Source organism: Condylostylus longicornis, unplaced genomic scaffold, assembly GCF_029603195.1.
Source record: "Condylostylus longicornis isolate FDR11 unplaced genomic scaffold, ASM2960319v2 ptg000163l, whole genome shotgun sequence".
NCBI lineage: Eukaryota > Metazoa > Arthropoda > Insecta > Diptera > Dolichopodidae > Condylostylus > Condylostylus longicornis.
In genome coordinates, this window is record NW_026578131.1 from 680195 (window position 1) to 703999 (window position 23805).

At 22.7% G+C, this 23805-nt stretch overlaps 4 protein-coding genes across 7 annotated transcripts in view; 2 read left to right on the forward strand and 2 right to left on the reverse strand.

Moving 5' to 3' along the window:
• The first annotated feature begins 293 nt into the window (after positions 1–293).
• Positions 294–2965, forward strand: LOC129616208 (GDNF-inducible zinc finger protein 1-like). Of its 2 annotated transcripts, none has more exons than XM_055531714.1 (6): positions 294–748; positions 820–1571; positions 1633–1694; positions 1755–1827; positions 2045–2155; positions 2435–2965. In XM_055531714.1, exons 1-6 carry the CDS (start codon positions 620–622, stop codon positions 2547–2549), a joined length of 1242 nt encoding a protein of 413 aa, XP_055387689.1. In that variant the 5' UTR covers positions 294–619; the 3' UTR covers positions 2550–2965. The 2 variants fall into 2 exon arrangements, with proteins under 2 accessions (XP_055387689.1, XP_055387690.1); XM_055531715.1 differs by lacking the exon at positions 2435–2965 and adding an exon at positions 1898–1994.
• Positions 2966–4815: 1850 nt separating this feature from the next.
• Positions 4816–5781, forward strand: LOC129616204 (zinc finger CCHC domain-containing protein 10). The gene is made up of 3 exons (XM_055531710.1): positions 4816–4900; positions 4964–5158; positions 5224–5781. The coding sequence occupies exons 2-3, from the start codon at positions 5112–5114 to the stop codon at positions 5675–5677; spliced, it is 501 nt and encodes a 166-aa protein (XP_055387685.1). The 5' UTR covers positions 4816–4900; positions 4964–5111; the 3' UTR covers positions 5678–5781.
• LOC129616203 (uncharacterized) lies at positions 5641–7919 on the reverse strand. Its single transcript, XM_055531709.1, has 3 exons — positions 7712–7919; positions 6127–7650; positions 5641–6057 (listed from the first exon to the last, which is right to left on the reverse strand). Exons 1-3 carry the CDS (start codon positions 7761–7763, stop codon positions 5750–5752), a joined length of 1884 nt encoding a protein of 627 aa, XP_055387684.1. The 5' UTR covers positions 7764–7919; the 3' UTR covers positions 5641–5749.
• Positions 7920–13217: 5298 nt separating this feature from the next.
• LOC129616216 (synapse-associated protein of 47 kDa) overlaps positions 13218–23805 on the reverse strand; it is a 93664-nt gene continuing 83076 nt past the window's right edge. For all 3 annotated transcript variants that reach the window (XM_055531728.1, XM_055531730.1, XM_055531729.1), the window contains one exon: positions 13218–16099. In XM_055531728.1, the coding sequence (XP_055387703.1) occupies positions 15792–16099 (308 nt within the window). In that variant the 3' untranslated portion in view covers positions 13218–15791. The remainder of the gene's footprint in view (positions 16100–23805) is intronic.

A 23805-nucleotide genomic window follows, 5' to 3' on the forward strand; every position in this document is an offset into this window, starting at 1 on the left:
ACACATTACTGTTTGTGAACATATATATTTTAAAACAAAGAAGGCCATAAAATTTTATATTATGCATATGGTTCGTTGTTTTCATCTAAAAGGAACATTTCAGTTTTCATAAATAGCTACCGTAGGGACATCTATTCATATCTCACAGAACTAGGAATGTTAATATATAAAAATCAAATGAAAACAAATAGATGTCGCAAATCGCAATAGTTATACCCATTAAGCTTGGTAACTCTACTATCTTCGATTAATTAATTCGATTAATTTTGGCATTAATTTGATATCACTATGGTTGTAAAATATAAAGCAAAAATTAACTTTCAATTTTTGCTTTAAAAATCATAATTGGTCAATGATATATTTAAAATAGAATTGTTAATATAAAAAATTTAATTATTCCATGGCATCTTAAAAATATAAAATCAATTTTAATTTTTACAAAACATGGAATAACTTCCAACATGTAAGTCTATGAATATCTGGAAACCCCACAATTCGTAGTTTGACAATATAGAATTATAGAGAAAAGTTTCGGGAAATTTTTAAGTTTTGTTTACCAGTTGCTATAACAAAATTTTCAGTATTTTTAAATTAAAAATTATTAACCAAAATAAAAAATATGAAAATAGCCAGTAATACTTGTCGCCTTTGCGTGCAAATTTTTGAAGATTCTAGTTTAGAGTCTGTATTTGAAAAGGACGACGAAGTTGAAATTGCAAAAAAAGTATTTGATATTTCTGGAGTTTTTGTAAGTATTTTTTTATTTTGTTACCCTTACACACTGCTGTTTGCGGATTAAGAAAAAAATTTGAATTTTAGATTGAGAAAAACGAAAAATCTTTACCAGAGAAAATTTGTAAACATTGTAAATCAACATTACAATTGTCATATGAATTTAGAATAATTTGCCAACAGTCTGATAATAAACTAAGGGCTTTATTATCAGCTCCTGAGGAAATTGAAAACAAATTAATTAAATATGAAGTAAGTTCAGATAATGAATCAAATTTTTTAGATGTAAGTTGTCACATTGAAGATTGGCAAGAGGATTTGTCCAATTTTGACTCAAAAAACAATATTCAAATAGAAAAAAGAGAGCAGTTAGATACCATCAAAGATGAAGAAAATGAAGCAACAATATCTGAGACTGCAACTTCGAAAATTTCTTTGAAAAAAGGTAACACTAAGAAAGAAATTGATGATGACTCTTTCAAAAAAGGGAATCGAAGATTTTGTACTTTTAAAAGAAAATGGATTGAAAAATATGATTGGATAAGAGCAGCCAAAGATGACAAAAACGCCTTTTGTACAGTATGTAATTGTGAATTTTCAATCGCTTATGGTGGTGAATCCGTAGTATCTCGACATATGACTAGAAACAAACATTTATTTAATGCTAACCCAGAATTGAAAAAAGACAAGGTATTTCGTGGGAATGGAGTTAAATGCTCCCAAAAAAGTGAAGAGTTGACTTTCATTATGTGTGAGGTTTGTGGTAACAAATATCCTACAAAAAGACATTTGAAAAGGCATTTAAAATATCACTCAGATGTAATGGACTATGAATGCGAGTAAATATTTTTTCATAACTTTTTTTGTTTTTTTTTTTCTTTAATTTAGAAAAATTTATAGAATATGCAAAAAACAGTTTAGGGAGATGATGCAATTGAAAAGACACATGAGAACTCATACTGGTATATCTTGAATTAATCTTTTTTTCAATTTATTTTATGTGCAAATAAATTTCTTTACAGGTGAAAGACCGTATCCCTGTCACTATTGTGATAAAAGGTTTGGAGATTACAGCACGAGAATCAAACACGAAAGGTTTCATTAAGTTTCATTAATATGATATTTTAGTAAACTTTTTTTAATTTTTTTATTTTTAATATGGTAGATTCCCACGTTGTTCAGTAAAATTGACAACAACTTTTTTAATAACTACACGTTGAAATTATAACTTTTTGATCATAAAATTTTGATTTACAAATAAGGTTAAACAGATTCTTGTCAATTTTATTAAATATCTTTCTAAATATTTCAGAGTTCATACTAATGAGCGTCCCTACGTATGTACAACTTGCGGAAAAGCCTTTACCTATGCTAATATATTAAAAAATCATATTCTAGTTCATACTGGAGAAAAACCCTTTAGGTAAATTTCAATTTTCATGTTTTGCATATTGTAAAAAAGTATTTTTGCTAGAAAGCATCATGTTTTCTATTGTACATATTTGGGTCTCTTTTTAATAATGTGAAAAAATTTTTAGATAGGTATATGTATATAACGAAAAATTTTTATTTTGCTTAACTTAAATTTTAGTAAAAACGCTGAAAAATTTAAATTTAAATGCGATTAAATACTTTTTTACAATATATGCGCATAAAACTCATCTATAGTGTATTCTTTTAAATATTGGATTATTGATTTTAGATGTGAAGTTTGTGACGCAAGTTTTGCAAGAAAGACTCATTTAAAAGCCCATTTTACATCAAATTTGCACAAAAGTCGAGTTCAGGAATCTCTCCAAAACACATTGCCAAGTTGAAACAAAAACACAGTAACCTATTGAAAAAATTTAAATCATAAGTGTAATAGTAAAATTTGTATGGAAATATGTATTTCTTGAATTAATTTTGAATAAATTACTATTAAGGTCAAATACATAATATGCAGGATCTCTTTTCTCGGCCCACCTAAAATTTCAATATATTTCACTATATTTTGGCATTTATTTGAATATTGCAAACTAAGCTTAATTTTTATAGACCTTTGTATTGTGACTGTAAAATTTTAAAGAGCTCATATGAATTAATAATTTTCTTTTTGAAACAAAAATTCTGTAATAAGGTATAAAATTTATTTTCAAAGTACAGTTTTAAATACTTGAGAAAAATAAAATTAACACTGTAGTTTGAAGTATTGTAAAAATAAATAATCATAGTGATTCAGTTTAAATTTAAATTCAATTGATTTTTTTCTATTATTTTTATTTAAAACTTGGACAAGGAATTAACTACATATATGTATGTATATATTATGCATTCACCTAGATTGCAGATTGCAGAGAAGGGGTGACAGTGCATCGCGACCAGGTAATATATACATCCCTTGGTCTCCCCCAACTAGGTGTGGGGCAAAGCCCTATAACAGACCCTACTTCTCCGGAGTAAGCACGCAGTTCGCACTACCTTCGTTCTTATGCGGACGAGGGCCTCGTATTTTCTCAGAAGGTGGGCCGAGGACTTTTCTTAATGTCCGCAAATGCATGTATTTAGACTGCACTTATTTATTTAACACAGAGACTCCCAAACTTTTCTCTCGTACACTCTTTGTCGTTGATTCCTTCTTTGATACGATTAAATTTTTAAAAGTAGCAAGGTGACGTGAGAAAGTTAAACAAAAAACATTTTAAATTAATTTCATATTAAATTAATTAACTTATTAAATTTAAATAATTTAATTATTAAATTTAAATAAAAGTAAAGTAATTCTTACACGAGAAATCTAAACAAAAATAAATTCAATCTTATACACACATACATATTACTTGCTTTTACAGTCAACATTATCACATATTTACAAAATATATCATATGTTTATGAGGAAGAAAAATAATTTAATAGGAGGGATGAATTTGATGGATTGATAATAAATTGTCAACTATTGGCATTGATTTAGTGAGGTTTATCCTCAAATCTGCTCGGTTAATAATGTCTAGTTTGCTTCTTATTTTTGTTATGAGATTCCTAACTACGCTGGAACCCTCTTCTACAAGGTATGAAGAACCCCCTAGCAGATCTTCATGGACCCCGCGGGGTCTATATCACTGACCTACATTAATCAAATTCTTCTTTTAAGCTAGAAATATTAAAGCATATTTAATGAATTTAAGTGGTATTTATTTGAATTTAGTATTTGAATTGGTACCAGAAAAACCATGCTGTTATTTTGTTGCATGGACATATTCACACATGATACCCTTAAAAGTTTAGAAAAATTTTGTTAATCTAAATATAAAAGAGAAAATTTTAATTTTAGCAATACGATTGTAATTGAATTTTTTAGCTTTTTAGGGAGAAAAACTTTGGAAGGTGCAATTTTTAATCGATATCTTTAGCTTACAAATTCGATTTTAGTGCCCAAGAGTTATGATGTGTCGACTTATAGCGTACATTTTCTGTCAAAACTTTTAAAAGTTGTTATACAGTAGAAATTAAGAAATAAACTTTTTTAAATAAATGACAGCTATACGCGCCGTTTGCGTATCAATTTCTGACGTAAAACTGGGGTTGAATTTGTGTTTGCGGTTCTAACGAAGATCTGCACGGTTTTGTAACTTGCTGCAAAAGGTATTTCGTTTTTTTTGGTAGAACTGTTCTGTCAAATCGATAGCATAAAAAATTTTTCTGCTTTTATATTCATAACCTTAATGGCTCAATAAGCAGAAAAATAATTTTTGGGAGAGTAGAGAGCCATTATTGGGATTACACCAGAGTTTTTGTTGGCAGTGCTACTTTAGAGTACTATTGCAATGCAGTTTTAACTAATAAGATATCACGCAATCAGAACTCCAAACGCGAATTCAACCTACTACTAAAAATCGGAAATATCAGCCAAATGCACAAAATCAAAGTGTGATCAGCTAACTTTTATTTTTTTTTATTTTTTGAAGAATATTTATTTTCGTTTAGTAGTTAAATTTGCTGTCATTTTAGTAGTTTTGTTAAACTAATAAAATGACAGCAAATTCAATCAAATCAAGTTGTATGATTTACACGACACAAGTTTTTGTGTGAGGTGAAAATTGAAGTTATTTTACATTGTTATGTAAATGTTTATTTACTCAATTAATTAATAAAGAAGTTAAGTAACCATAAATGTTATCTATGGATTAAGGTATGTGTTATATCTCATTTCAATTTTGTTCAATAGAATTTGAAATTGTGGTAAACGATCAAGGTTAATTTTGGAAACCTGGCAACAGTGGAATTGACATTGTGCTATAACAAAAAATATAAATGGCTTGTTGATAAAAAAAGAGGAAACACGAAGTTTATTATGTACATTTCAAACCATTTTTAATGAAAAAAATAATTGAAAATTAGTAATGACACTTAATGATCCAGCAGCGCGAAAGCTGGCGTTAAAACGGAAGTAAAAACTTATTTTAACGCATACCTATTTAATTGATAAATATTTAATAAACAAACATTTTGTAGAAACGCAAAATTAGCAGCAGCTTTTCCAAATGGTATAAGATGTCAGAAATGTCTAGAATACGGTCATTGGAGTTACGAATGCAAAGGGAAAAGGAAATATTTGCATAGAGATTCTAGAACAAGACTACTAAATAAAAACATGCAAACTAAGGCAAAAGAAAATGACGCAAAGAAAATAAAGAACGAAGGATACCAGTCACAACCTAAAAAACGTAAAAAACCAAAGATTTCTGAAAGTAGTAGTTCTAGTACTAGTAGCTCTAGCAGCAGCAGCAGTAGCAGCAGTAGTAGTAGTATTAGTAGTAGCTCAGAGTCAAGCAGTGACTCCGATACGTCTTCAAGTAGCGACTCAGACTCCAATTCAGATACCAGTTCCAGTTCTTCTACTAGCTCTTCCTCGTCATCATCCTCTTCAACTTCATCTTCCCATAAAAAGAAAAAAACAACTCAATAAATAAGTACTATTATATTTAAATATTTGTACATAGTATTACGAATATAAACGTATTTTCAGTAAATTTTATTTCTAAATAAGATTTTTATGTTGTTTCAAAATATTTACGAATTCGAAAATTACTGCATTTTTTCTTTCTGTAGCGACAATTTTTCGCTCCAGCAATTCATTTCGTTTTTCTTCAAGTTTCATTCGTTTCTGTCTTAATTTCCATTTAATATAATGACGTTTTTTATGTGGCAAGTTGATTTTGTTTTCATTTTCAGAAAAAGATTCGTATTCAGATGACGAAGAGTGAAACATTTCCATTAATAAATGCGATTTTAATTTTTCCTTAACGATTTTCTGGTTTTCGTTTTGTAGATCTACGAGGTTTTTGTCTAAAATTGAAATATGTGATTTATTCACCTAGATAATTTTTTAAAAGAGCGGTTTATTTGGCTACTTACAATCTAACTGATACGAGTTCCCGGGAAAAATTTGCTCCATCAAATCAAAAAAAGGCCATGTGTCCTTATTTTCAATTAGAATACTTTGAGTTTTGAAGAGGCAAAACGTTTTAAAAACGCTTTGGAATTTAATTTGACAATCTTCTTTAGAAAAATGCATATCATGTTGCTTCATCTTTTTGGAAATGTCTTCCCACAATGAGGCTTCAGAAATCGGACTAGAATCAAAGTTTTCTTTTAACTTCAATCTAATTTTGATCAACCTAAATACAGATTCTATATTCCATTGTTCTTTTTTACAACAATCTTCAGATTCTGAGTGATCTGAAAAATTTTTGGAGTTGACGAACTCGTTGATATCTGCTAAACTAAGGCTGTCATTCGAGTTTTCCTGAAAGCAGCTTTCTTCATTAATACTAGATTTATATATTTTTTTGGATTGCAATTTTTTGTTTCCAAATGTTTGATGCATCAGCTTAAATAAAGGCCATGTAATATTCTTTTTATTATTAGCAAAATATTTTTCTAGATTTCTTCTATAAGTTAGAACTAACCCTTTAAACTTTTCACGGCATGCTTCTCCGTCCGTTTCAATTCCGTGAACTTTAAGTGAATCAGCCAGTTCTGTCCATAATTCCTTTTTTGAGCAACGTCCGGTAATAAACTCATTTTGCATTTCGCCTCTCTTCTTAATTAATAAACGTGTTGCAACCGCATTCCAAATTTTTGTTTCTTCATTATCTGAAATGTGAAGTAGTGGTTCGTCATCAACTTCATTGGTAGAATTTAGTTTGCTTGGAATTTCATTATTTTGACTGATATATTTGGTCAAGGTTTTTTCATTACTTCCGAAAATTGCATGCAATTTATTGAAATATGGCCATACAATTTCCTTTCCAAGCTCCTCACTATTTTTCAAATTTCTCTTGTAAGTAACCAATAGACCTTTAAATTTAGTAGCACAAGCTTCTCCACTATAAAGGAATCCCTGCTTATTCAACTCTGTACTTATTTTATTCCAGAGTGATTTTTTGGATCTATAAGCACATTGAAAGTCATGCTCCATTGACAATCTAAATGTTAAGAGTAGCTCAATCGCTGTATATGGCCATTTAATATGAATACCTCCAGTTTCATTTCCTGATACTTCTTCGCAAAAATCTTTGCAACCAGAATTATCGGTTTCGTCCCCAAGTTTATACTCGTTTTGGTCGTAATGTTCATGAAGTAGTTTAAAATACGGCCATATAATTTCGGCTTCAGGATTTTCTTTTAATTTCTTGATATTTCTCTTATAGGTTAGTTTAATACCTTTAAACTTAGCTTCACAAGCTGCAGAGTTAAAGTCAAATCCATTTTCAATTAGTATTTGAGATATCTTTTTCCACAATGTTTTTTTCATAACATATCCAGACGAAAATTTATCGTCTAAAGATAATCTTAAATTTATCAGCAATTGTGCAGCTGCAGCAGGCCATTTTTTGAAATTTTCAAAATCACATCGAATTGTACGATCATTAGTATCTAGAAAAATGTTAAAAAATTTTTTCAACTCTTAATTGCAAATTAATAATGTAAACCTTACTTTCATCATCAGACGATTCAATATGAGATTCGTTATAAGTCATTTGTGACATTTTAATTTTAATTGTTAGCCTTAGATATAAACCAAATACATACTTTGATAAATTATTAAAACTTTTCTACCCTTCGTTAATCGGTACAATTGAAAAATTTTTAAAACAGCTTTGCATCATATCACTTTTTGCCGAATGAAACTGTGTAATTCCGAATGTTACTCCTCTGTCTTTAATTCCTGAATTATGCTTTCTCTGTCAAAATGAATATTACTACAACTGTGAAGTTACTTGTACATATTGAAGGTTTGTTCGTTTTCATTTTTATTGGAAAAATTTTAATTTTATTTATTTTCTCAAAAAAAGGGTGTTTGCTCATACAGAGTATAAATAGAGATAAATTGAAAATTCTGGGTTGAAAGTAAAAATTGTTACATATTACTTTGAAATATTTTTATTTTTTCATAAAATTATAATCAAAATGAAAATCCGCTAGTCGCTTTGCCAAGCTTTCACAAAAAGTTTATTGTCAACACTATACTTTTAAAAATATGACAGTGTGTGATGAAAATAGAATAGAAATTATTTGCCGTCAGACAAGCTTGATGTCAAGCAGGGTACATACGAATTTCATCAGATTCAGATTAAATTGAAGATTTTGACGTATATGTATAAAAACAAAAATAAGTGATAACGATACTTGTATTTTTTATGTATGTATTTATTGTGTTTTAGTTTAAGTTGAAAACAGAACGCGAGAGATTTTCCGCTGCGAAATATCAGAATTCATATAGAATATCCATTTTTAATAGGGACTGCCCAGAATCTTATTATGAAGTTATTGCCGCAATTTCACCGCCACATTCCTATTTTACCAGTGCCGGTTTTTTGACATTATCTGTTTACACGTGTGTGTAAAGAAAAGAGAAACAATGACTTAATTTCTCGCAAAAAGAAATCTCATTTAAAAAAAAATAAATCAGACGGAAAACTTCGAAACACTTTTAAAAACTTTATATACATATGTATATGTGATAAACATCGAATTTCAAAGTCAAACATAAACAAATATTTTTTGGTTACACAATAAATCGAAAATTATATTTTTGAATTATAAAAGGGTGAGACTTAGAAAAAACAATTTTGTTTATTTTACATATTTAAAAGTTTGGAAAAAAAATATTGATGGAAATTTTTTTTTGAAAAATAAAACCTTCTGACATGAAAAACGTATGTTTCGACAGCTGTAAGAATTTAAAAGTTTTTAAAATACTAAATTTTACTTTAGAAAACTTGAAACAGTTTAAACATTGAGAAAATGAAAGCGTCATAATTTTCTTTAAAAAGTTATTATAGTATCACTTAGTATTTACTTTATAAAGTTTTTGCAAGTTTTATAAAGTTTTAAAAAACTTTCTTATAGCAGAAGGAACTATTACATGCAAAATACTGTTCAATTGATTTTGTCGTTCCGTTCTTGTTCTGGGGTAATAACGGAAATCGTCCGCCGTTGCCTTTCCCTGCTTTAGTTCTGTTTTTACAGTTACATTTTGCATTTTCATTATTTTCCAATTTCTGTTATTTATGTTTAATATTCCTTTGGTATTATTTCAATTGATTTTATTCATAAAATTTTGTAATTTTTGAAAAGCAACCCAATACGTCAAGTGATCCAACTAATAGAATGGTTGGATACTCGTATCTATATAATGTATACATTATGCAAATGCAAAAGAATGTGCAATGAACACAAGAATTCAATGTAGTTTATCGAAAAAATAAATATGAGAAATTTTCTTCTTATCAAACGGTACGTATACAAGACTCTCCGTGATTTCAATACTTATATATAAATAAAGTAGCATTTTTTTTTAGCAATAAAGTGCTAGTTATTAAGTTTTTTTCCTAAAATGCAGCATAAAAATCCTATGTTTTTAATGATGTGGTAACGTCCGTTGAAAATTCACATTTGCACAGAACTTTAAATTGAAATTTTCAAACAAATGTCAAAGTACGTATTAATATTGTAAAAATTGTATTCCAAAATGTATCAAAACCTTATATAAAGGTATTGAAAGCTCTCACATGGCACTACAATCGTATTAATACCGTACTTAAACTTTTTATAAAGCATTATTGAAGTCACGGTCTATTCACCACTTTAAGCATAATTTCTCTCAACATATTTTAGTATTATACGAGTATTGTAAATTGAATATTTTAATTGAGCAAGTCTTAAGAAAGTTACCAAAGGATAAAGAAAAAAAGCCAAGTTAGTCAAGGGTTTCCCGCTTTAAATATAAGCATGTGAGTATATTTTAATTTGAATAAAATAAACATCTGAAGTTTTTTCTTTTTTATTTGAGTAATAATCATATATTTTTTTCCTTTATTTTTCTTTAAATGTTTATTTTCAATAATTAAATTTTTGACGTTTTTTTTTTCAAATTTTTTTTCTTCATTTTGTTAACAATGATAAATATTTTTTACTTTCAAATTGTTTTTGTCTTCCTTTAAAGTTCTTATTCTTTTCGTTTTGTTATTTTTTTTCTGTTTTGTGTAATTTAAATTTAAAATATTTTCTATTTTAGTTATTAGTATTTGTATCATACTTTAAAAAAATAGTAAATAAATGAAAATAAAATGAAAATATTAATAAGATGCTCAGTTTATGATACCTTTTTGGATTTTGTTTTAAGAAAACAAAAATGCTTTTATCATTTTTTTATACGTTAAATAATATATAATAATTTTTTTTTGTAGGATTTTAAATTTGCTTTATTTTTTTTTGTTTTTAATTCAATTGTTAATATAATATCATCTTTGTTTTTTTTTTTTGCTTTTTTGTTTTTTTTATATTGTATAATACATATACAGATACATAGATAAATATAGATAAATTTATCATAATTTATAGTCTATATATAATAAATATGGGAAGAATAAGATGAAACACGGAAAAATTCACAGAATGGAAAATATTATTTTTTTAATTAATAACTAGGTTTTTTTTCTTTGTTCTAATAGAATGATTTTTGCTTTTTTTTTTTCATTTTTAGTTTGATAATCATTTCTTTTTAATTTTAATTACTCTTATAACTTTTTTTTTTGTTTTCTTTGATAAACATTATTTTTAATAAATTTATTTTTTATTAAATCTAAAATGACATTACATTAATTTTACAATATGCAAATTAACAAAAAAAAAAACAATAAGGAAAGGTCATTGTTATATTTTAAATTCCCTTACTTATTCACCACTGAATTTACTCATGTTACACCAAAAAAACAACCAAATTAAATTTGATTAATTAAAAGTAATTAATAATAAAGGTTTCAATAATAACAAAAAAAGGAAAACAACGATTATCAAATATTTCAAAATAATTATAAATAAATAGTTTACCTTTCCGATCAAGGGTATAAATCGGTTAATGTTAAAATTTCATGGCTTATACAATTTTTTTTTGCATTATTTAAAAATTTTTTTTCTTTTTAGGAAACCAAATTATTTAAAAAAAAAAAGGGAATCATAGGGAAAAAAAGGGATAATAGGGAAAAACATCAATTTTTTTTTTTAATTTTTACGGCCTTGGTGGTGGTGACTTTATTCCATTAAATTTTTCGTTTTTTTTACTTTTAATAAAAAACTAACTGAAGGCATATGGATTTTAGTACTACGATGCAATGTACTGCAAAGGCATTCGCATATGTGCAAATAAAAATTTTAAAATACTTAATAAAAAAATAGAAATATTTTTGATTATATCATATGTATAATTACATATACTTATATATATATATATATATGTATTTAAATATGTGTATGTATATTAAAAGTCTATGTAAACTACTTAAAATATCGAGGAGGCCGATTTTTCAATTTTTTTTTGTACAATTTTTTTTTTCTTGTATACACGGCCATGTATTTTTAATTACAGTGTGTAATTATAGATAAACTTTTTATTTAAATAAGAACAAAAAAAAAATTATTATATTTATTTTCAATATTGAATTAAAATGAATTTTGAAAATAATTTTCAATTTTATTTTTCACGGATATATTTTTAATACATTTAACAAAATTTTATCCAGGGTAATGTGATTATTACTTTTATAAAAAGTGTTTTGAATTAAAATTAAAAATTATGAGAAAAAAAAATGAATTATAAAATTAAATTATATAATCATAATTAATGTTTAATTATTTATTTTTGTTTTATATATAATTAATTATATAATAATAATTAATAATCATTTTTAATTCAACTTTCTATTCAATAATTTAAAAACTATTTTTTTTTTAATTATACTTTTGTTTAATTTTATTAAATATGTTCTGCGTTTTTGTTTATTTGAGATTTTTAAAATCCTTTTTTTTATTTCATTTTGTTTTCTGGCTTATTTTTGTTTTTTTTTTTTTTTAATTTTATAATATAATTGAACTATAATATAACCAAACTCTAACAAGCAATAAAATATTGTTGAATTTATTATTTACTTTTTTTTTTTGGAAATTTGTATATAATTCATAATTAAATATTTTTTTGTTTTTATAATAATTAAATGGGGCTTAAATTTCACTTATATACATTTACAGATTTTTTTTTTAAATGTAAATAATTACAGTTGTATAATTCTTATATATAAGAGTACAATTAAAAGAAATTACTTTTTTTTATATTTTTTTAGTTCTTTTTTTTTGAAATTTAATAAAAAATTAAAACACAACAAAAACAATAAAAAATCTAAAAATATCTTTAAATAAAATTTAGAAAGGAAATTCAATTGACTTGTAAAGTTTTCATTGGGATAATAAATATAATTTTGGATGAAATCTTATAACATGCATGATTGACGTCGTTAGTTAAAAAAAGAATAAAATAAGAAGAGAGTGGTGCAATATAAATTTGTATTGATTTAATAAAATTATGAAAATATTTTGGGATTCAGATCATTATTGGGCCTTGGATTATACTGAGTAAAATCGAAAATACGGAGAGCACCGAATCAAATGCAATTTTATACCTTTTTTATATTAAACAATATACAAGATTTAAAACAAGATTTTAGCTTTATTTTTTTCAAAATTGAATAAAATTTAAAAATTTTCAATATTTTATTTTTTTTTTTTTTGAAAACGAAAATTTAATGCTAAAAATATGAGTGTTACCGTTGCTTAATGTTAATAAGGTTAAAAAAAAAAAATTTTTTTAAGGGAAATACTTCGCGTTTGAAAAATATTTTTATTTTACATTGAAATAAATATAAGCTTTTGAAAACTCAGTCTAACACAGCAAAATAAAATACAATGTTTTGGAAAAGAGAAGGAACGCAGCAAAAGCGTCTTCTAAAAGAAGCATTTTTTGCTCTAAATAGAAAACGTCCCAACAGTGATTTAGATGTCGAATAATAATATTATATAAAAAAATTTACATTAAAAGGGTAAACATTAAAAAAGGGAAATTTACATTAAAAGTTATTTTACAATTGATTGGGAGAGTTCTTTATAAATTTGCCTTTTAGCACCACCAAGACAAAATTTACCGAATTTTTTTTCGCTTAAAAAAAGTTTCTATTGCAAATATTTTATTTATTGCTTATACAGATACATTTTATTTTTTTTGCTTATTTTGCGCGACCTTAAAGTTAAAGAAATAGTTAAATTGTAAATAAAAATTAATAATGTTTGATTTAAAAATATTGAAAACATAAAAATAAAACATAAAAATATAATGACACTTTAGAAAATCTACGTATATGTGAAGTCAAAGTGAAAGTTTTTATGTATATGTGTTCATTTTTATTAATTTTAAAAATATAATTTCTTTTTTCTTATTTATTTTTACTTTTTTTAACAGGTTCATTAAAGTATTCTATATTAAAACTGTTTTTTTTTTTTTTGTAATAAATTTAAATTTTTAGTTGAAAATTGTTATATATTTGAAAGTTAGTGGCAATTGTAAAAGGTTTTATATATATAAAGAAAAAAAAACAACAAAAATGAGTGCAAGGGTATAAATAAAAAAATTATAATTTTAAAATAAATTTAATAAAATTAAGTAAGTAGAAAAAATATACAAATTTCTAAAAATATTTTTAAAATAAAAGTTTTTATTATATATTTTGTTTTTTTTTTACTTATTTACAAATACATATCTTTCTCTTTTTAATTACATTAATTTATAAATTTATATATATATATACATATATATGTATATATGTAAATATTAATGATAATTGTTTTTGTTGTTTTTTATTAATAAATAATGGTAGTAATAAGTTTTGTATATTTTCATTTATTTTTTTTTGTTTATATTATAATACAAGATTTTTAAAAATTTCTTTTTTTTTTTTGTAATTTTATATTTTACATTATATAGTTTCCCTCATTTTTGCTTGTTATTTATAATTATTTTTAATTTTTAATAAATTAGCTAATATTATTCTCCTTTATATATGATTTTTTTTTTGTTTTTTTTTAATTAATTTATTTATTTTTAATATTTATAAATATTTTTTTTTATATTTAATAAAATTTTTATAATTATTTTTTTTTTGAACGTATCTTACGTGTTACCGAACAAGTGGAAAAAGATTTTGTTTTAATTATTTTTTATATAATTTTTTACGCCGTACATTTGAATCGTTTTGTTGTTAATTATTTAATGGTTACTCAATTTTTATCATTAAGATAGGAAACTCATTTATTTTTGCTTTGTATTATCGTTTCTACTTATTTTTTTTAAATAAAAATGATAATTATGAAAAAAAAATCATCCATATTCTGTTAGTCGCATTCACTTCAGGGATGGGTTATTATTGAAAAGAATTTTAATTGTTTTTCAGTATTCAGGATTACCAAAAATTATAATATTCTTGAATAACAGCCTATCACGTCAAGTGTGGCGACTTACAGAATATGAAATATTTATTTTAGAATTAGTTAGAAAATAAATTAAAATTCAAAATAAAAAAGAAACACGATTTAAAAATTTTTAATTTCCATATATTTTTTATTATTTTAAGAAATTCTTTGAAGTTATTTCATTGCTATACGCGTGAAAAATTTCCTAGTTTTGTATATTATTATTACTTGTATTAAATATATTTAAATTGCATTCTGAAATAATTTTCATCCTCTTTTATACAAAGGGAAAAAAGATTACAAAATGTAATCAAAATATGCAAGTAATTTATTTATGAAATGAAACGAGCAAAAAACTTCAAAGTATTCTTAAAATTGCTATAATAAATATTTTATTTCATAACAAGTTGAATATTACATTATTACATTTAGAGATGAAGTTATAAGTACATATGCAATGTATAATAATAAATATATTAATAATTATCAAGATTAATATTGCAATAAAAATTAGAAATACATGGTTATACTTTTATGAACGGTAGAAATTTAATAAATTGGAATGAAAACTTGAAAATAATTATAATTAGAATGGAAAATGCAATTAATTGGGTTGAAAACAATTTTAACAAGGTATAAAATGCAGAATATGAAGCGAAATATTAAGAGTAAAGGTGGGAAAACTGCATAACATGTGCTTTAAAATTGGAAAATGAAATTTTCTATAATAAAATGCTGAAAAGCAATGTACGTATGTATGTACTTTGTAACTTCAATATTTTTTAATTAGAAGAAACATCACTATACATAAATAAACGGGGTTTTTTTTTTCTTTATTTCGAAAAGAAAAAAGATTTTTTAATATTTTTCGTACTTTTATATTTAATATTTTGCTTTTTATTTAATATTATTATTATTGAATTCGGTTTTATTATATATGTATATATTTTATAATTTAAAACAAAAATAAAAATAGTCATGTAAAAATTTAAATAATTTATAAAAATTATTAAAAATTGTTTTAGATGAGATTTTTTTTTTATTCTGTTTCTTACTTACTAAATGGATAATAACTATAACAAAATATAATTAAGTTTGATTAAAATTTTCGCATGTTTTGTTATATTATGCTTTTTACATAAATAAACAATACTTTGAAAAATTTTAATCAAAAATCATAATATAATTAACTTAGAAAAAACTACGATATAAGCTCTTAATTACTTTAAATCATCGGTTTCATCAATGAGGTCGGCGTATTGTTCCCAATCATTATTTGATGGACTTCTATTTCTAAAATTTGTTGTTGCTATTGTTAATTGGCCTTCTCCGTCTTCATCGTCTTCACCATCATTGATACGAGTACTAGTACCACTGCCACTGTTGTTACTATTACGTTTACGTATTACACCGCTACTACTTCCACCTCCACCTCCGCTATCACCTCCACCACCTCCTCCTGATGCACCACTATTAACAACTTCATATTCCTGTAATTCAGCTTCAAGATCCTTTTCCCATTGTTCTTCTGTTATTTGAATAATTTTTAATTTTATTTATTTAAAATTTTTATAATTAAATTTGAATTATTAAATGAATATATAGTTGTGTGTTTTTTTTTTTGATTCATATGTTTATATATAATTATTTAGAAAATTAACGTTGAAATATATTTTTTTTGTCATTTATAACTAAGAATAAATTTTTAAAGGAGGTTTTTGGGCTAGTTTTTAAGTATCTATATTTATATATAGCTTGTTTTTTAACTTGCTAAATCCATATGATTTAACTTTGAAAATTTTTTTTTTTAATTATTCAAATTACGTTTAATAATATTTAAACTACAAATTAAGGACACCCATATATATATATAAATTTAAAATTATAATCATGTAAACAATTATATAACAAGTATTGTATAAGTATAATTAATCGTTAATATACACACTTTCTTATAACAATACATATACATTTAGAGCATCCAATATCAAATGTTAATGTATATTAATGTTAAATGCTGATGATTATGACTAATTAAAAAATTATAATGAAAATGCGCAAACAAATTACAATGCAATTGCATGTGAAAAATAAATAATGTCGTGTATACAAAATGGAATTTAAATAAAAATATAAAAGTAATATAAAAATATATAATAAATATAGTGATAATATTATAATAATAGATAAATAATAGATAAAAAATAATCTTTTATTTTAATTTGTATAAGTAATATTAAATTTATAATTTATTTTATGAGAATATTTATTAATTGTAATGTTGTTATAGCAACAAAAATTTTATTCACTTAAGTACTTAAAAATTTAGTATATTTTAGGGTTTTTAAGATTAAATTAATCTTAAATTAAAAATGGTTCAAAGAAATGAAAATTATTTGCAAACATTTTCTCCATTTTGAACAATTTAACATATTAAATGACATTTACAATTTTTCGCTTTTATTGTTATTTACACGTAAATCTATTTCTTTAAAAAAAAAAATTTTCATATTCATTTAAATTTTATAATTTACGATTTTGGAAAACAAAATTAATGGAAACAGATTTTAAAAATTTTTTTTATCAATGTTAGTTTTCATAGAAATAAACCAGTTCATTAGGAAAAATGGAATTCCAATCAATTGGAATTCATCAGGAAAAATGTAATATTTTTCTATTTCCATTTACGTATGTACTCGTACAAATAAATATGAACTTCTATTTCCATGTGTCTATGAATATTTTAAGAAAAAAACTAAATCATATTTTTATTCAATTTGGAAGTTTTCTAAGTTTTATAATGCAATATAAATGAATTGTGTGTATAAATTTCACAAATTATTCTTTAACATGATTTCTAAAGTATAAAAATAATTGATTATGTATACAAGTGTAAACCCACTTTTATTGACTGAATTTTCTAAATATGTATAACAGTTAATTAATTTTAAAATATTTAGGTCAAACCATGCAAATAAGGTAAAATTCAATTAAAAATCTGTTCTGAAATTTCAATTATACAAAATAATTTAAAAATTACTAAAAGAAATTAATTTAATTGAGAATTAATTAATGAAACAAAGAAAAATAAGGAAAGGTAAAATAAAAATTTATTGTTTGAAAATATGATTTTAATTTGAATGAAACATTTTGTTCAGAATTAGATATCTCAAAATTGATTTTTTTTACAGACAAATCTGAGTAACAATGGATGCTATGCGTCATGCATGGAACATGAATCGCATTATGTATATATGATTATGTTAATGCGTATATATGCCATAAATATTAATGAAATTAAATTTATTTAAATTAAAAATATAAATTTTTTGTATTATTTACAAATACGTAAATTTATTCAAAATTTCTTTTATTCGTTATCGAACATTTTTATTTTACAAAGATATCAGATGTATTACGCATCCGTAAAAATGATAAGAAAACAAATTGTTTTTTAAACTTCCGATAAAAATATTTTCAAACAATATACATACATACCTATTTTACCTACACAATTTAATTAGCAAAAAAAAAAACAAATATATATTAAAAACTTGCAATAAAATAATGATAATATACTAGAGTTGCTGTTATTTATTAAAATTTTAAAACAAACTATATTTAAAATCAATGTTTTAATAAAAATATATAGCGAAAAATTAAAGAAAAAGAAAAACGAATTTAATTTATAAAATTATTTATATTTGAAAATAATTTTATTTAAAAATAGTTTAATAATTAAAATTAAGGAATAATTTGATAAAAAAAATAATAAATAAATAAAATTATAAAAAAATTGTGATTGTACTTCTATGTAGCAATAAAATTTAAGCTCATTCTGTAATTGTGTCGAAATAAATATGTAAAATTCGATAAGCTGATGTTTGCCTTCTTGTGACAAATTGGAGGAAAACAGAATTCAACAATGACTTTAGTACCAAACTTCAAAATATACACATATGGTAGAAGATCGTGAGGATTATAAAAATTATATATATAAGCTCTAAAGCAATTTTTTCGTATCAAGAATTGAGAAATTCAGAAATTTAGTTCAATAATCTAAAATTTAAACACATTTTCATGCATAATGTTTATAGTAAAGCTTAAATAATATAAAATATTTTACAAAATTTTTTACTTTAAAGGAGTAATTTTTCTAAATAACTCCTTTAGAAAAATTAGGATGCTTCGAAGACAGCAATCTGGGCATTATGCATATTAACTTTGTGTTTGAAATGCAAAAAACGGTGAAAGTTGAAATGGAAAAAACGGTGAAATTTAACGGCGAGATATTTAGTGGCGTCTTAATTTATTTTCTTTCGCCAAATTACGATATTAATTATTTGTATAATTATTTATACAAAGGTTATTGTAAATTTCGTATTGAGGTTCTGGCATTTAAATTAAAACAAGCAATTAGAGAAATTGTTTCAAATGCCAAAAAAAATGAATTGATTCAAATGTCAATTAAAAATTTTATAACGCACTGCAACTATGTTATTGTGATAGACTTTTTTTTAACATAAAAATTAAAGGCAATATTGATTTATTAGGGAAAAAAATATATTTAAAAATATATTTAGAAATTCAGTAATATTCACGGTATTAATTTATGATAATATCAAAGTTATTTTAGCCAAATAATTTTTTTGTACATGAATTTTGGTACAGTTGATTCTGAATATGTTCAAGTTTACAATTATGTAATAAATTCCCGCTCAATTGTTTTGACGGTTATTGAAATCCGTATATGATATGCATATATACATATGAAATTATATATATATTACATATATATATATATATACATATTCATACTCTTTTATTAAAATTTTATTGGATGACAATAACAGCAGGAATTTCTAATATTTCTTTAACCAATTTTTTTTTTATTAGTAGGAGAACTAAAGACTTTTTTTTGTTTTCGGAAGTATTAAATGACGAAAACGATTTTAATATGTTTTTATTATTATTATTATATATACATATAAATATTATTTTAAATACAGCTACTTTTGTTTTCAAGGCTTCATATAATATATTACATACATATTTTTTTTATCTTTATTTTGTGTGGTGAGTTTATTTATTTATTTTATTTTTTTAATAAGGGTCCGTGTTTTCTTGCGTTAAATTAAATATTTTATATTATATTTAGATACAAAATAATAAATAAAATTAAGAAAAAATATTTGTCTGTTTTGAAAAAAAAAAAAACAAAAAAAAATATAAAATATAGGAGAAAAGTATATTTATATAAACTAAATATTAATTAATACAAATACTCTATATGCGAAGCCAATTAACAGCAAAACCAAAAAATTAATAATAAAAAAATATAATATACAGAATTTTTTTAATCTTATAATCTTAAACTCTATTCAAAATAATTTAATAATTTATTTATATTAATTAATAGTTTATGACATTATATTTATATATTGTCATATGTATATTTAGTTTTTATAATTAAGAATATAATTATTTTCTATTTTTACACGTTTAAATATAAATATACACTTATATAATTATATATATATATATATAAACACATAACATAATTATGATCAAAAATAATTTCTAAAAGAGTTCTAATTTATTTTTTTATTGTTATATTCGATATATTTATTTAGTACATTTATTGATAACTATATTTATTAATTTTTGTTATATTTTGTAGATGGCAATAATTGGATAAAAATGTGTGAGGCATTCATTTCTGAAACCTTTATGAAATTACATGAATTTTAAATTTTTTTTTTTCAATTTAAATAAGAATAAAAGGGAAGGAGAAAAAAGAGAATCTTAAAAGTTAAGAAAATCTTTGATAGAAATGTAAGTAGGAAAATGTATAATTTTTTTTTTCATAACCATTCTACATTTAAAATTTCAGTAGGTTTGATATTATATTAAAAAGATAATTGTTTATTTCTTTTTTAGTTTAAATAAATAATTATTCGTATGCAGTAAAAGCATTCCCTTGAAAAATTGAAAAATGCCAATGTCTTTTTTGAAACAGACGTAATTCTGTAGTGCTCTCTATTATTTAAAGAAAAAATGTGCGCAAATTATATTTGACATAGAATCTATATAGCTGAGATAAGAAACAATATAATTATGACAGAGCATCTATACATAATATAAATATTTTTTTAAAAAAATAATTTAAAATTAAGAAAAACAGTTTCTTTATACCATAGAAGATTTGATAACAAATTTGATTAAAAATTTTGTGGGAAATAATGTAAAATGATTTAGTTTGGATCAATTAAATTTTCCAAACATATAAATGTGATCGGTAAATCTTTATAATCTGTATTTCTGAAAATATAATTTTTAATTTTATAGTTAAAAAATATAATTTTGTCTATACATATATGAAAAGTTTATTTATTTAATAGAAATTCAAATTAATATACCCCAATAAAATATATATATGTAGCTATATATATATATATATATATATATATGAATAAATATGTATATATATTTAAACTATGTAGTTATATATTAAATTCTCTTTCTTCACATTGAAAACGTTTAACATTAATATATATAAATAATAAAAAAAAGTTTTTAAAATATAAATATATATAAATAATTTTCTTAAATAACATCCTAAAAGAATACTTAGCCAGATCAAATATACAATAATTAAGAGAATTATATATATAATAATTGTTTTTTTTTGTTATTTCATTTTAAATTTAAAAAACCACATTTAAAAAGCATTTTTATAAATTTTTGCCATATAAACAACAGACAATCAAAGATACAATATATAATTAATAATAATAATAATAATAATAATAATTAATAATTATAACAATTAGAAAAATAAAACACAAATATCAATAGATTTTCCTTTGAATAAGGCTATTAAGAACGAAAAGGTGGTACAGAGAGAATAATTTTTTTGTGTATATTTATTTGTTTTTGTAATCAGACTAAAATCCGATCTAAAAGTTTCAATTTTCAAAATTTTGAATGTATAATGATAGTAAGATAATGAATCATTATAAATATATTTAAAATATTTCCATAAGATACGTAAACAAAATAAATAATATATGAATTTTGTTATAGATAAAATGCTTGGGTATGTTTTATTTATAATGAACCTTATAATTATAAGTCAATTGAGTAGAAAAATCAATTTTTTGTTACAAAATAATGCGATAAAATAAAACTATTGTTATTAATTTTTAAGAAATATATAATATGTATGTGTTTAAAAAATTCGCTTTTATCAATTTTATAAAATTATTTTATTCTACCTGTACCATATATGGAAAATTTTTAGAGCATATAATATACTCTCCATACTACATAGAAAAAATATAAAATAATTATTTGATTTCATTATTAAGCCTTTCTTTTTTTTGTGTTTTAATTTTGCAATTTGAATTCACTTTTAAAATTATCGTTGTATACAATAAATAAATTATTTATATTATAAATAATTAATTAAATATTTAAATATTTTTAAAATAATTGTTTCAATATTTCAATAGAATTTTCTTTTTTTTTGTTTTGTAGAAATAAGTAGTAAATTAATCGAAAAAAATTTGGAAAATTTAGATTAAGATTGTTTTTTGTTTGTAAACTTAGAAAAAAAATAAAAAATTAAAACTTACCACACAAAATTATTCGTTAACCCATTCAATCTTCTGAAAAATATTTGATGTAATAAAAAAATAAAAAAAAAACCCAAACAAAAGAAGAAAAAATGAAAAGCAAAATTTTAGTTATATTCAATTTTTTTTTTTACAATGTTAAAAAAGAATTCAAATTTCTATTTTAAAAATATGAATGAAAAATAATAATGATTTTTTTTTAATTCTTATATTTATAAAAATGAATAAATATATCATGAAATTTAAGTATAGATAAAAAGATTTAGAGGGGGGAAGAAGTATGGGATAGAGAAGAATAAAAAAAATTTATATTAAAATTAAAGTTTAGTAAAACTTTTTTTTATTTATTAGTGAAATCATATTGTATTGCGATTATAAAATGATAAAAAAACTATCGGTCAGAAATAAAATTTTCTATTTATTAAAAATGAAAAAGAAAAAAAAAATCTGTAAAAATTTACAAGATTTTATTTTGAAAAATTGTGAATCTTTAATAAATAAATTAATAACTAAAATTGTACCGATTTTCTTTTTGATTTTTTAAAATTTTATTCATTCACTTTTTTAATCTTTGTAGTCCATTAAATGTTACTATTTGTAATAATATGTAAAATGGTAGCTTTCATAATTTGATACTAGATAAGTAACAACTTGTTTTAGATAAATTTTATATTTTATCACAATTCTTCAATCATTAAATTAATTTAAAGCGGTGAAAGCAAAAATAAATCAGAAAAAGTGTGTAAATTTTTTTTTTGATAAAACAGAAGTACTAACTTCTTCAATTTTAATTTTAATATTTTAAGAACTTAATGAAAAAATAAACAAAGTATTGAAAAATTAATTAAAAATTTTAAGATGTTTATTATTAAAAGTAATGCCATTACTGACCTAGGTGTAATTATTATAGTGATAATTTATATATTATTTATCAAATATTATAAGTTCCTCTTTTTAAGTTAGAAAAAAAAAATAAATAGGTTCAGTATATTTAATTTTAAAAAAATTAACTTCAAAAAAAAGTTTTAAAATATTGAAAATTCAAATATTATTGTGATGTACAAGTGTATTATATTTGTAATAAATATAGGAAAGCAGTATACATAAATAAAATTCAGATTTTAGGAATTTTAAATTAATTTAAAAAATTTTCCATCATTTATATTTGTAAATATATTTTTCTTTTTTTATTTGAAAGTATAGTAAAATGTTACAGTTTAAAATATTATGGAACTCGAATTTATAGAAAATAAAAATGTTTGAATACACAACTATCATAAAGTTTTTATGTAAGTATTTTTTGGATTGGATAAATTTGTTATGTTTGGTAGTTTTTTTTTTATTTTTATAATCATGAGTAATTTACAAACTCACAAAATTTTTTTTGTATAACTTTCAATTTTTTTTAAAGTCGTAAATACTTATTTTTAAATTTAAATTTGAAAAATATTGCAGTATAATTAATATTATATCTATATACATATTATATAATTTTTAGTAAATAGTCTAATATGCCAATTTTTGTGTAAAAAAATGGTTAAAGAGTGTAGGTTTTATCATGAAAAGTAATCGTAGTAAAATATATAATATGGATATT

Excerpts from the sequence above, each read along its gene's own strand:
- LOC129616203 (XM_055531709.1), bottom strand. The coding sequence starts at position 7,763 with ATGTCACAAATGACTTATAACGAATCTCATATTGAATCGTCTGATGAT. Across the intron at positions 7,651-7,711 it reads TGAATCGTCTGATGATGAAA|ATACTAATGATCGTACAATT; the intron begins GTAAGGTTTACA and ends ACATTTTTCTAG. Across the intron at positions 6,058-6,126 it reads GAACTCGTATCAGTTAGATT|ACAAAAACCTCGTAGATCTA; the intron begins GTAAGTAGCCAA and ends TTTCAATTTTAG.
- LOC129616204 (XM_055531710.1), top strand. The coding sequence starts at position 5,112 with ATGACACTTAATGATCCAGCAGCGCGAAAGCTGGCGTTAAAACGGAA. Across the intron at positions 5,159-5,223 it reads AAGCTGGCGTTAAAACGGAA|AAACGCAAAATTAGCAGCAG; the intron begins GTAAAAACTTAT and ends AACATTTTGTAG.
- LOC129616208 (XM_055531714.1), top strand. The coding sequence starts at position 620 with ATGAAAATAGCCAGTAATACTTGTCGCCTTTGCGTGCAAATTTTTGAA. Across the intron at positions 1,695-1,754 it reads ACACATGAGAACTCATACTG|GTGAAAGACCGTATCCCTGT; the intron begins GTATATCTTGAA and ends ATTTCTTTACAG. Across the intron at positions 1,828-2,044 it reads ACGAGAATCAAACACGAAAG|AGTTCATACTAATGAGCGTC; the intron begins GTTTCATTAAGT and ends TAAATATTTCAG.